Below are 13516 nucleotides of genomic sequence, written 5' to 3'. Positions count from 1 at the left end.
AAATCGCTCATTAGTCATCTTCTATCTACAGCAGTGCAATGAAATCCATCAAAGGCACCAGAACATAAGGGTAACATGGCAGTATAATCTCTGTGGTTAGCATAGGTTACTGATCACAAAGTGCTGCAAAGTAAAGGTGTGTTTATTCTTACATACCTGTGGGGAGTATATGCTGATATTTTGAAAGGGGTTTAGAGCAATTAGGATGTCACCAACAAAAGTGTAAATCTGAAGGTCAGCATACCGTTTCTGTAAGTGATCTATAATTGTATCCTAAAACAGAAAAAGTTATGATAAAGACAGAATAATTTTGACCTCTATTTAAAGGAAAGTGCAGAGAATAGAATTATAAGCAGACATTGTGTCCAGTAACATACTGCAAGAAATATTACAAGTTAAGTAAACTGCTTGCAAAACCTACCTCATCTAAAACTTCCAGGTTTACTAAGTCATCGTCTAGGTTGTTAGCTGCTGAAGACTCAACATGAAAAGTTCTTCTAGTGTTTATTCTTCCATGTCTGGAGAGAGAAATTAACAGTGCTGTCATTTTGACTGCTTCTCAGAGATTACAAAATTGGTGCAGACTTTGTCACTTGCTTATTTTATTGTAGTCATGCATATCTCCAGAAACATTGCCTGTCCAGATGTTCTGCTGCTACAAGATTAAAAAAAAATGTAATTCCTTTAAGAAATGTTATGTATGTTGTGAGTGATCCACTGCCCTTTTGTTTTACTGTATATTACAAAAATAGTCACTTAAAATTTTATACAAGCTACTTTTTGTAGGATTTTGTGAACTAATTTACAGATCCACTCAGATAAATGCCAAAAAAGTAAGTGCTATTGACACAGATATGCACCTAATAGAGAAGATATTGCTAAAATAAATATGACATCATAAACCTCAATGAATATTTCCTTATAATGTACTGCATACAGTAAGCTAGGTGTGATGTATTCCATGGACTTTGCTCAAAACAGACACTGGAGAAATATATATCACATTTGTAGGCATGTTATTCGCCAATTACTGGTATGCAAATTTGTAAATGTACATGATACAAATATACACCCTGTGCACACTGCATGTGATCACTGCCTTTTGCCAACAAAGAAACCTTAGCAGTGATTCATACTGTAAATCATGGTCACTGAAACCCTGTTTTGCAACTCACTGCTTCACCCAGAGGAGTCTCCTGAACTTTGCTGAAGTGAAGTTGTTCTGCTGAGAACCTACAATATACTTAAAAATCTGATTATGTTCAGCTTGTACAGAATTATTCGGTTCATCTTGTGCCTGGTACATCTTCACATAACATGTAACCCTTGAGTTAAAGAGACCATCTGATCTCAAATTATGTACAGAGCTTTAGTACTTATCCCTTCATAATTTTAGTCTCTATGCGTCATATATTTTCTAGTTCCATATCTTCTGGTCTTGCCCAGTCATTCTGCTCCTCTAAGGTTGACAGATGATGATAATGTGAATCTGGAATCTTTGATTTGCTGGTCCTTTTTATAACAAGTTTTGCACCTATGGAATCTTCTAACACAGAAGTTTTGTGATTGTCCCATACTTAATGGCTTTAAGAGGTTATTGAAATTTCATATTATTCATGTCAATAAGCACAATACAGTTGAAATTGAAATTACTCTGAGGTGCTTCAGCTTCAAAGTCAGTCATGTTTAGCTGGAAGTGTGAAGTCTCACTTCTGCACGGGGGGCCCCTTCCACTTACCAGCTGGGGTTCACTATGGAAAGATTAAGACAACTACGACTGCAGTGACACAGGCAGTGTTGTGGAGTGACAGGCCAGTGAGTTCCCAAATGAAACAGCAATGGATGACACAGGATGAAACGGAAGAGAATATGCCACAGGAAGATGCTGTGTAACTTTCTGTAGAATGCCCACAGGAAATGGAGAACAAAGAACGTGCCCTCAGTTTAGAACAAAATGATCTAAGAGAAGAGCTGTTTAATTTAATAGAGATGGACAGACATATTAAGATCAATGAAGGAAATACGACAACAGTAAGTCAATAAAACCCAAAAGTTAGAAGTTTGATAAAACAAATGAACACAGTAATTAGGACTTTTCATAGAGATTCATGCGATTCATAAGTAAATAGGATATATTACTGTGCAGCTAAATTAATAACAGATATTGCCTTACCACAAAACTAAGGGAAATGAAGAGAAAAAATCAAATGCCATCATGGAAGTATCAAATACAGAAAACTATAAAGTAATTAATACAAGAGGTGTCACTGTTAGAAGAATATAGAAGAGTGAACAGATCAACAAAAATACTCAAAGATAGACGTGATAAAAGCAATGCGTTATATCAGAACAGATCAGGATCTGTCGTGCACTATTGCAAATAATAAACTAAAATACCAGCACAGGCAGAAAAACTTAGAAGATATGCAGATAAATATAAAGGAAATGTACAAAATAAACAATTGATTGATGACCCAAAAAGATTTGTAGAGAATTGGGAAACAAGGCAAAATGAACTGAAACACCAGCAAAAAAAAAAAAAGGAAATAGATATATTTTGGAGAAATATCTATGTAGATCCTATGGAACATAACAAAGATGCTAAATGGATAGAAGTAAAAGAAAGAATAAGAAATTCAAATGTACTGGATATGAAAAGGGATGAAGTAAAGGCCAGAGAGATTGAAACAAAGTTTAGAAAAGCACCTAATTGGAAAACCACAGACCCAGATGCAGTAACTAACTTCTGAACAAAAGTATTAATATCTTTACATGAAGATTTAGCCATGAGTAAGAACTATTTGTATGTAAACCCCAAACAAACACCAGCCTGGTTAACAACAGGAAGAATAATGCTCCTACTTAGGAATGAATCTGCAAGCTATAATAAAAACTATAGACCAATAACTTGCCTTCCGAAGACTTATAAACTATACACTAGAACTGATGCCAACAGACATTATAGTCACTTAGAAGAAAACTCAATCATGGCAATAGAATGATGGGGTAACAAAAGGAAGTCACATGGAAAAAAGGATCATTTGTTGTTAAAGTCATAACGGAAAACTGTAAAAAGGGAAAGAATCTAAGTAATGGCATGGATAGACAAAAAAAGCATTTGACAGTATCCCATATTCATGGTTAAAAAGAGTGCTTAAAAATGTATAAGATACATCCTATACTGATCGATTATATTACAGCAACCAGGGTGACTGTCACTGCTGCTCTTTTGTCTTGGCTTTAACCCATTAAGCTGTCTACTTAACAGATTAGGTCATGGTACAATATGGCACGCAGAAAGCAACAAAGTTTAAAGATTTCTCATCTTCTTTTTCTAGATGATTTAAAACTGTATAGTTCATCAGATGACACTCTGAAAGCACAACTACTAGCAGTCAAAACTTTTTCAGATGATATAAAAATGTAATTTGGTCTTAATAAATGTGCAAAAGCAACTTTTGAAGCAGGAAAGCTATAGCACCAAGAAAACATCAGTTTGGGACAGGAATGTGGTATAAAAGACCTTGAGCAAGAGACAGTGTATAAATATTTGACAATAATTGATAAAGGATCAACAATAAAACATGAACAAATACAAATAAAACTTAATAAGGAACATTTAAGAAGACTAAAATGAATAATGAAAACAACGTTGACATCTAGCAACAAAGTCCAAGCTGTAAACCAAGTTGTTCTTCCTGTCCTAACTTACAGTTTTGGATTGACTTGACTGGCCCCAAAAGATGTGGGATAGGTTGGACAGGAAAACAAGAAGGATGCTTCATGCTCATCAAATGATTTATAAAAATCAGTGTTTACCAAGACTATATATTCTCTGTTCTGAATGAGATATAGGGCTCCTCGAAACTGATTACATGTAGAGATCTGCAATCAAAGGGACTGCATACACATCTGCTGACCTCACAAGACCTAAATGTAGTGAAAGTTTTGAAACATGAGGAGAATACATCTAATATGACTTCCCCACTTAGTTTAGCAGAAGCATATCGACATCAAGCGGAAATGGAGATCAAACCAAAAGTAGATAAAAATCAGGTGGCAATTGAATGTGCCAAAAAACAAAAGAAAGAATATAAGGTAATTGATCAGATGAGAATTCAAGAAATGTGGAAAATGCATAAATACAGTTGCAAGTATAGAAAACTCTTGAAACAACCTCATGTTGGTCAGGATCGGATGCAGGAATGGTTAAGGAGAGGTGAATTTAAACCAAAAGACGAAAGATTAATATTGGCATCCCATGGTAGTGGACTACATACACAGTGGCTTACAAAGTGCATTGAACATGTGGGAGCATAGCCGGCTTTAGGCACCAGTGAACCAGTGAAGGCTGTGGTGAGTCCATATTCATAAAGGATGCGCACACCTCCAGACTGGTAGCCCAACATAACACATCAGAGATACTTCAGGTGCAGCTAACATTGGGTAAGACAGCGATTCAGGCCATAGCCTGTTATAGGTCCCCAACCATGTCCCAAGACTCACACTCCATGCACCTAAGCTCCCTGGTGAATATTAGGGTCCAACCTAACACTCTCATACTGGGCAACTTCAACTATCCCTCCATTAACTGGGAAAACTACTCATGTACCAATACACTTGCCCAATGTTTGTGGAATTCATTAATTCCAATGCTCTGGACCAGCTTGTTCTTACACCTGCTAGAGGTAGCAACATCCCTGACCCGGTCATTACTAACATGGGTCACCGTTGCTCTACACCAATAGTCACCTCCTCCCTGGTTACATCTGACCACAAACTAATCACCTTGGAAATCCACATCCCTCCCACCCCACCCCCCTCAAAGCTAACCACCATGAAAAACTTCTCCAAAGCTAAGTTTGGGCTCCTAAAAACAGAGTTGGCTAACTTCACAGCACCCATCCAAATGGAGAATAGTTGCATGACGACTGAATCATACACCAATGCACTGTATGAACACGTACACAAATGCATGGATCTTGCCATACCCAATAGAACCAAGACGCTTTCTTCCAAAAAAGGAAGCCAATCTGGTGGTAGCCTGCCACAAACAAACTCTACAACAGGAGGAGGAAACTGATGCAGAATAAGGTGAAGTCCCAAGACTGGAAAAACTCCCTTATCAGCCTCAACAAAAAGTTGAGATTCCTCATCAAATCATCTAAAGCTAGCTACGAAAACAGAATTGCAGCAGATAGTAGACAACCACAAGGCCTTCTATAGTTATGTAAAGAATATCCATGGCAATACCTTGATTTGCTCTATGCTACTGCACAATGGTACCTCCTATAATGAGCCAACAGATATTGCCAATATACTGGCAAACAGATTCAGTGTCAACTTTACCCCTCTCTCCCCCCACAAAGGACCAATCACAATACCAGTAGATTGCCAGGCACCCAGTAGCCAAGAATACAGCTTATATGGGACCCGACAATATCCCTGGCTGTGTTCTACATGAGTGAACTGGCACCTCACCTGTGTGCTCTGTTCAATCACAGCCTCACCTCAGGCTTTGTCCCTACCAAATGGCACACTGCTACAGTCATCCCTCTCCACAAAGGAGGAGCAGATACAGACCCTGGGAACTATCGCCCCATTAGCCTGACAAGTCTGATATGCAAAGCTATGGAACACATCATCATGGACCTAATAAATAAGGATATAGGAAATCTCCAAACTCTGGATCCCACACAGTTTGGTTTTGTGAAGGGTAGAGCATGCCTGCTCAACTTGGTGGACTTCTTTGAGTCAGTCACCAGAGCTATGGATGAAGGCAAGGTGGTTCTTACAGCCTACCTTGATCTGGCCAAGGCCTTTGATAGCATTCCCCACTCAGGAACAACAGAAAAACTCACTAAGCTAGGCATCAAGCCCTACATCACTAGATGAGTTGCAAACTGGCTCACAGATAGAACCCACAGTGTGAAAGTAGCTGACTCCAAGTCAGACTGCTGACCAGTCATTAGTGGAGTCATACAGGGATCGGTCCTGGGTCCTCTCCTGTTTGGTATCTATTTCTCAGAAGTCTAAGTCAACACAAAGGGACTCTGGCTGACAAAGTTCACAAATGATTGTAAGTTGGGAGCCATTATTAACTCCCCAAGTGATGCTGACATCCTGCAAAAAGGCCTCACTGAGACCAACGACTGGTGTCAGAACCATAGCCTTAAGCTCAATGGCAAAAAATGTGTCATCATCTCCTTTAGGAAAAACCCAGTTCCCATGAATTACCACATCGATGGTAGTCCACTGAACACAGAAGGCATTATAAGAGATTTGGGAACGCAGGTTGACAGCAACCTCTCCTTTGACCACCACATTGCCACTGTGGTCAGAAAGTCCTTCTATGTGGCACATCTCATTACTAAGGGTTTTGCATCCAGGAAGAAAGAGGTCATTGTCTCCTTCTACTCTTCCCTCATTAGGCAATCATCGAGTACAATGCCCTGTTTGGCATGTACCTCACTAGACACCTACACCAACTGGAGAGGCCACAAAAGTACCTCACAAAGAGGATCCTAGGCCTTAAACACTTGTCCTATATGGACAGACTCAAAAAACTCCAATTATTCTCTGTCTCATATCACCTACTTAGAGGCGATCTCTGCTTGACTTACAAAGCTATGTCTGATCCAACTCGGTTAGAAATCTACATCTAAAGAAATCCCAATCCCTCCACACCACACTCTCCAGAGACCTCAACCTCATTACCACAATTAACAAAACATGGTGGAGGGCATGTTCATAACCCAGAGACAGCCCATGCTATGGAATAGACTTCCCATACATGTCAAACAGAGCACCTCACTGGCCCTCTGCAAGAGAGATCTTGATGAGTGGATGGGAAATAGGAAATTCATCCCGGGATCACTCCAGTGGCTCTACCCGACAGAGGCACTGGGAACTAAGGTTGGGTGGCACGATGCCAGGATAATCCTATGGGATAGGTTTGTAAAGGCTCCAGGGCCATTAGCCTAGTACAAACCTATGAACCTATGTACATACTTTGGGTAAGCACAGAGACAGTCCAAGTGAGATCTCAGCCAAATTCCGACAGTCTGGCAGTCTGCCTCATGGTATGCCCCTGCATGTGATGTCCACAACAACGTCAACTAAAAAAAAAAAAAAAAAACGGGAATTGAAAGGGCCATTCAGGAATTCGTGGCATCCCATTATTTTGCCTTCAAAACCGGTGAATACCAAGAAATTCAGTATAGTTAAGAGGTACAGAGAGGAGTCATTATTGGGCACATTGTGGGTGCTGTGAAGAGCAGTTCTGGCTAACAATACTAATTTCATGAATTTTAATCATACTTTCACTTAGGAATGGGGTCCATTCCCATTATGGTATTAGAAACAAAAACGACTTGGAGAAATTAAAAAAGACAGAGACTGCTATTTTTTGCTTGAAGTAATATGTAAAGGATTGTCAGGGCACTGCACTTTCATTACAGAATAAATAATGCCAGAGAATATTTAAAGAAATCAGAGAGAAGTTTTAATGATAAGACTACTTAAATGCAATGCAACTGGGTCTTTTTAAGTGTGGGACTTGTTCAGCAGCATGTTCTTATATTGAATGAACTCACCTGTACATCATGATAATGAGGGAAATATTTCAGCAGCAATTAAACTACAATAGCATACTGCTTTTCCATGTTGCAATATGCTATTTCACATACTGTATGTGAGGAAAACAAGATGCATACTATCTGAACTTATAAAACATTAAAGCAATAAAAATATGAAGACATGAACTGCTTGTATTACATAATACTTGTTTTCATTTCTGTATCTTAGAACAAATTGGCATGTATATAGTAAAGGCAAATACAAGTAATTTTTACTATGCACGGAAGCAGCAAGCCAGTGCAAATTAGATGCTTATTCAAGAAGTGGTGTTAGTGAAATGTTTTATGACAGACCAAGTTTGCGTGTCTAAGTGAAAAATCAAATTAAATTAAATTCATACATTTTATATGCATCGTTTATAATTTTCCTTCAACGAGATGTCAAAGTCCCCATGTTCAAAAAATGCAAGAAAGATTCAACTAAGCTAGAATGACTGTGTAGACCCTTAACATCCTGCAGTCCATGGAATGTATGCAAATGTCCCCTTAAGAACATACGAGTGTTTCAGCTACATGAATTCTGAATGCTCATGACAGTTTTCTTTTTTGAATCCTCATGGGTCCATTCAGGTTAATAAAGCCAAATCTCACTAGCTGTAGACATGCCAAACTTCAGGTCTTTTTTCTGATCTCATCAGCATAGCATCAGTGAATTGTTTTGCTATACTTTAGAAAAACAGAGCTTAAAACCAACTCAACAATATTAAAATGGCTCAGACAGCTCTTAAAAAACTTTAAGAATATGTCAGTATTCACACAAAACAAGTTCATTTATACAAAGCTATTACAATCACATGATCAGCCATGTCCAATAATAAATAATTAATGCTTTACTCCCCTGCATTTCAAAATAGGTTTAATTGAGGCAATATCATTCAAACCTGGCTTTAAATCCACTCTAAACATTGTTATCCACCTGTGTTCTTCTTTTTTTGTCAAAATGTTTACATCTTTCCCTCTCCGTGATACTTTCATCACATATAACACAGCGGATTTAAAGCCATGTGTATTACCTTCCATCCTAATGTGTTTAAATAGTGCACTAGTCTCATTCTGTTGCCTCATATCCAACATACATTGATAAATCTGTTCCTTCAGATTTCTTTTAGCTTTTCCTGTGTAAAACACAGGAGGCCTTCACATGACGTAGTATATATCACATGTGTACTGTCACAATCAGTAAAATTTAAAACCTTAAATTAATTTTTCAACCATGGATTAATACTAGAGTTTATATATATGTTTACATACTTCACATTTATAACATACATGAGTTCCCATTTTTTGACTAAGTGTATATTCTAAGCTATTTTTCTGCTCCTTATAACATAATAATTGTTTTAATGATTAATCTTTCTTATACCCAAATCTTGGTCCCCTATCAAATCTCTGATCCATTCCTGAAATACTTAACAAAATATACCAATGTTTTCCTATATCTTGAATTTTAGATGTCATATTATTATACGTTACCTTGTATCTCATACAAGGGTACAATGCCTTAACTCTATTAAACTCTGTGCTTCTATCTGAAAAAAACACTCCTCCTCCTCCTCTTTCCCTTCCATGTATAGCAGCCTCCTTCCCTTGTTTGACTTCAATATCATAATGACCCCTATTTAAAAAGTCCCTCTGTCATCTTGAAACTTAGAAAGTCAACTATTTGTGTAAGATATTTTTGTTAAGCTTAAAACCAACTCTGATGTCCATAAACATTAGGCTGCTTGCAAAATAACTATTCCTCCACTTATACTCTTCACAGTAAATGTGAGAACTCAGTCATTTTTCAGATATCCCAATCCCACAGGGGTACTAGGTGAAAAAAATGTTCTAATGTAGCACCAGCCATCTAGAATGAAGAAAACTTCTTGATCCCCTGAAGTTACTTACACTCCTGTTTTACTGATAAAAACAGACAAGTACTTATATGGACACAACATATTATTCATCTCACCCTTCCAGCTTCTGCAATTTAGAAATTAATGATACATCTCCAGATAGTAAATATGTACTAAGATCCTACACCTGCATAAGGTATCCTTGTACCTGTCTAAATCTGCCTCGTTTATTTCACTGCATGAAATGATTACACTGTATAATCTTTGTATTCCCTTAATAACATTATTTCAGCTTTGTAAACTGCATTCTCTTGTTTATTTATATTAATGTGTATTTGTATGCCCCAAACATATTCACATGTAAACTTGCCTTGGAGCCCTGGCTGTGGCTGAAAACACTTACAGAATCACTCCAGCTTCTCTGTTAAAATATCAAAAAATAAAAATAAAAACAGATGGGTGCTAAACATGTAAACAATATTCAGCCTTGAGAAAGTGAAGAAATGAAAAATGAAGGCAATGATAAACTATTGGTGAATAAACATGGCAAAGCAAACATGGCAGACTTAAGTAATCAAAAAAACAAGCAGAAAATCTAAAGACAAAATTTGACTCTGAGCAGCAAAAGTGTTTCAAAATTTTGTGAGAGTGAGTGAGGATAGAGTTAACATGATTGTTAAGAAAAAAGTGTTATATATATTAATATTAAACCATGTTTATCACATTCTGGCTCACTCATTTGTATTTCTGGTTTGTTGGTTGTTTTTATACATGAATAGTCATTTCACACACGCTTAACCATTCACATTTTTATGCAAATGTACTTAAAGATGGGCTCCACAAAATGAAGATTATGGGACTTTTGTGTATGATTTTTATAAGACAAAATTAATTGATTACAGCAGCAGTCAGACAATGAAGAGGAAAAATGAAAGCTGGACGTAGCAATGTTAAGAAATGTACAAGTAATTTCTATTAAGGAAAACATCCCTGAAGTATTGTGTTTTCTACAAAAAGACTTGTATATCATCACAGGTAAAGATACATCTGATGTTGGTGTTCTTACTGTTCAGCTAATAAAAAGGATTTAGAATAAGAATCAGGAAGCGAAATACTGTTACACATGTAAATGTTTCACTCAATATCCATGGACAGCATTTGTTAAAAATGACAATTCTGTTTAGAAATCGGAATGTTGACTTGAAAAATATTTTGTTACCACCAAGCTCTACAACTCTCATAGTTATCTTCCTATGAGCCTATCTAAGCTCTCAACAATTTCTATAGCTTCTCTCTAAGCTCTCACCTCCTACAGCTACCCTCACACAGCCCAACCTTGTAAATAGCATTCTACTGTTGATGTGTGTATGTAAAGCGTATTTACATTTTCTTAAAAGGTTTGTATGTAAACTGTTTCCACACCTAACCCATATCTGTTTTCCTCAAATGAAACTGTGTGATCCCTACCTTCAAGCTTAATGAATTTGTTAACTATGCATGATACTGAATGCATTTATGCGTAACTATTCTACATAAGATCTTTAATATTAACTATAATTTGTATCTACATTGTATAATGCATCTTGGAGCTTTTCTCCTCGAGCCTCCACTGAAAATGGGTCAATTCGGCCCAGTGGACTTCCCCAATAATCAAATTGCAAATAAATAAATAAAATAAGTAGATTAATCAAAATTCATAGAAGCTAGGGATCTACTTTCAGACCCATTTTCTTACATTGAACACATATTCCAAAATATATGTCTGAAAACATTGTTCTCCTACCAAGATATCAAGTGAAATCATAAATCAATCTATCCAAATCTGTCTAATATGAGCTGGAGCATTGTTCCATAAGACTGGAACAATTGATGTTAAAAATGTCTCGCTTCTAAAGCTCCTAAATCTAGGGTGATTCTTGGATTCATGTTCAATTCTAAACTCAAGTTCTTGCAAGGCTACATTATGTAATGCCATAAACAATAAACAAAGCAGCCCTGTAACCTGCTTGCATGTTATACCATACATGTAAAGACATTCTAGGCATGAGTTACAGTCCAGACATCTATAGAATAACATTCATTCTGTAAATCTTCAATTCACTAACTCCAGTATTGGAGATTTTCTGTAGAGTAACCACAGAAGTTAAAGTTATAATCTAATGATGGACAAATTAGGTTAATTACCCTATGAGTGCCATAGCATCTCTGGATGAAATCATTCTCATTAGTACGCATACTTGTCTGAGGGCCTCGTTCCTGGCTCTGAGACCATTTTTGGTATATTGTAGCTTGTTATTAATGCGTATAAACAAGATATTTTATCAAATCAACTTTTTTAACTGCAGTTCTGTTCAAATGTACTTTTAATTTCAGAAATTTTATCCAGTCTTACCACCTTCGATTTCCTTATTCTAACAGCTAGTCTAGTAGAAGACATCCATGCTTTTCACATTTCTAAGCATCAATTTACATAAGTAATATCAGAGGATCTTGACCCTACAATTCCAATTTTGATGTCAACTGCACACTTATTAAACCATCATTTACAGACTAATGGGATTTTGGCAAAACTATATTTAGAAAGAGAATCATCCCCAGAACAGAGTCCTGAAATAGGGTCTATATTAAATCAGCGAACGCTTAAAAAAGTGAATGCTGATTTATCGACCACGTGTAAAAAAATCGCTGTTCCAAAAAAAAAAAAAAACCTTTAAAACATTACATAAAGTGGGGGGCGACCGCCCCCTACTTAAATATACCAACTACGAGATCACACTACAGTGACAAAAATGGCAAAATAACAAAGGTGGCCAAGCAATTTCTTTCCCAGGGAAAGAATTTGCTTATATGCCATTTTGGTATTTTGCTGTTTTGTGCTTTCAAGTTCGATCAAGACGCATTCAAAAAAAATGTATCTTCAGTCATATAATACGGAACCCTGAAATACTCTTAATTTCATTCTAGACCATATTAATTGAGTTCCTTCTACAATGATCTTTAGTGATCAATTGGTTACCCACTTCCAACCCACTGAACTATACATGTCTTTATGATTTTTAACTTTGCACTTTTATCAACATCTGTATAATCCAGCATATAAAAATATAGCAAAGAACTAAGGCATATTTATGACTATACATACAGGTTCGTAAAAATCTATTGGGTAAGTAAGGGTGAGCCAGCCTTATATAAATCCATGATGGTATAGATCAAATTAGTAGAGAGCAGTTATTCTCTAGTTTCAAAATACTAACCAGGCATCTCTGAAAACATTCAATAATTGTTGATGTTGTGAAATGAAAGGAAGTATAAAGTCTGAGGTTTATGAACTTGGTGAATAAACAAGTGGATGAGAGTTTTCTGATTAAAATAGATGACTCCTGATGTCATATGAATAACGTTGTTCCACCTATGAGCAGGAATGTGAGATCCCCAGTGTTTGTTCATATGTGACATATTTTAGAGCTTAGCAGTGTCTAAATCTTACAACCACAAAGCAGAAAACTCTTTCTTCATTCAACAAACCATGAAGTTATTGAACCAGAAAAATAAAATTGCTTCTCCCTGCACTGCCTTACAAATGTGTGGTGACCTCAACCGTGCTCCTGTCCTGACCCCCAGTCCTACATTTTACCTGAGAAAAACCCTGTCCATAATACTACCACTACACAAAAGACATTCAGATAGACATACCACATACATCAGCTCACATGTACAACACTAAATGTATTCCACAAAACTTTCACTCTCACCCCCACCCCTAATGCTGAAACATTCGGTGTACCCCAAAGTTTTGGAATTAAAATCTTAAAACCACACTTATTTTACCTACACACTCTCAGTCTGATTCTTTTGATATGTCCATCTCTCAACAAAGAGTGATTTTGATTAATTTAAAAAACATTTCACTCTGATGATTCAACTGAGTGAAGTGAATCCATCTATTAGCAGCATAGCATAGTGGTTCAACCAGAGATCTGCACAAGTAAGTCAAAAAAGGGAGAAAAAAGGTAGTTTGACATCATGACACCATTTTTGGCC

General features: G+C 36.8%; 1 protein-coding gene across 1 annotated transcript in view; it reads right to left on the bottom strand.

The window, feature by feature from the left end:
* MYO3B (myosin IIIB) overlaps positions 1-13516 on the bottom strand; it is a 2630788-nt gene that overhangs the window by 2441285 nt on the left and 175987 nt on the right. The window contains exons 3-4 of the mRNA XM_044075508.1: positions 422-518; positions 157-273 (exon numbers count right to left, since the gene is read on the bottom strand). Of these exons, the coding sequence (XP_043931443.1) occupies positions 157-273; positions 422-518 (214 nt within the window). The remainder of the gene's footprint in view (positions 1-156; positions 274-421; positions 519-13516) is intronic.

The sequence above is a fragment of the Protopterus annectens genome, chromosome 6.part1 (assembly GCF_019279795.1).
Source record: "Protopterus annectens isolate FY-2018-M chromosome 6.part1, PAN1.0, whole genome shotgun sequence".
NCBI classification, from domain to species: Eukaryota; Metazoa; Chordata; order Ceratodontiformes; family Protopteridae; genus Protopterus; species Protopterus annectens.
The sequence above is the reverse complement of the archived record's forward strand: the minus strand, read 5'-3'. Positions and strand labels throughout refer to the sequence as shown.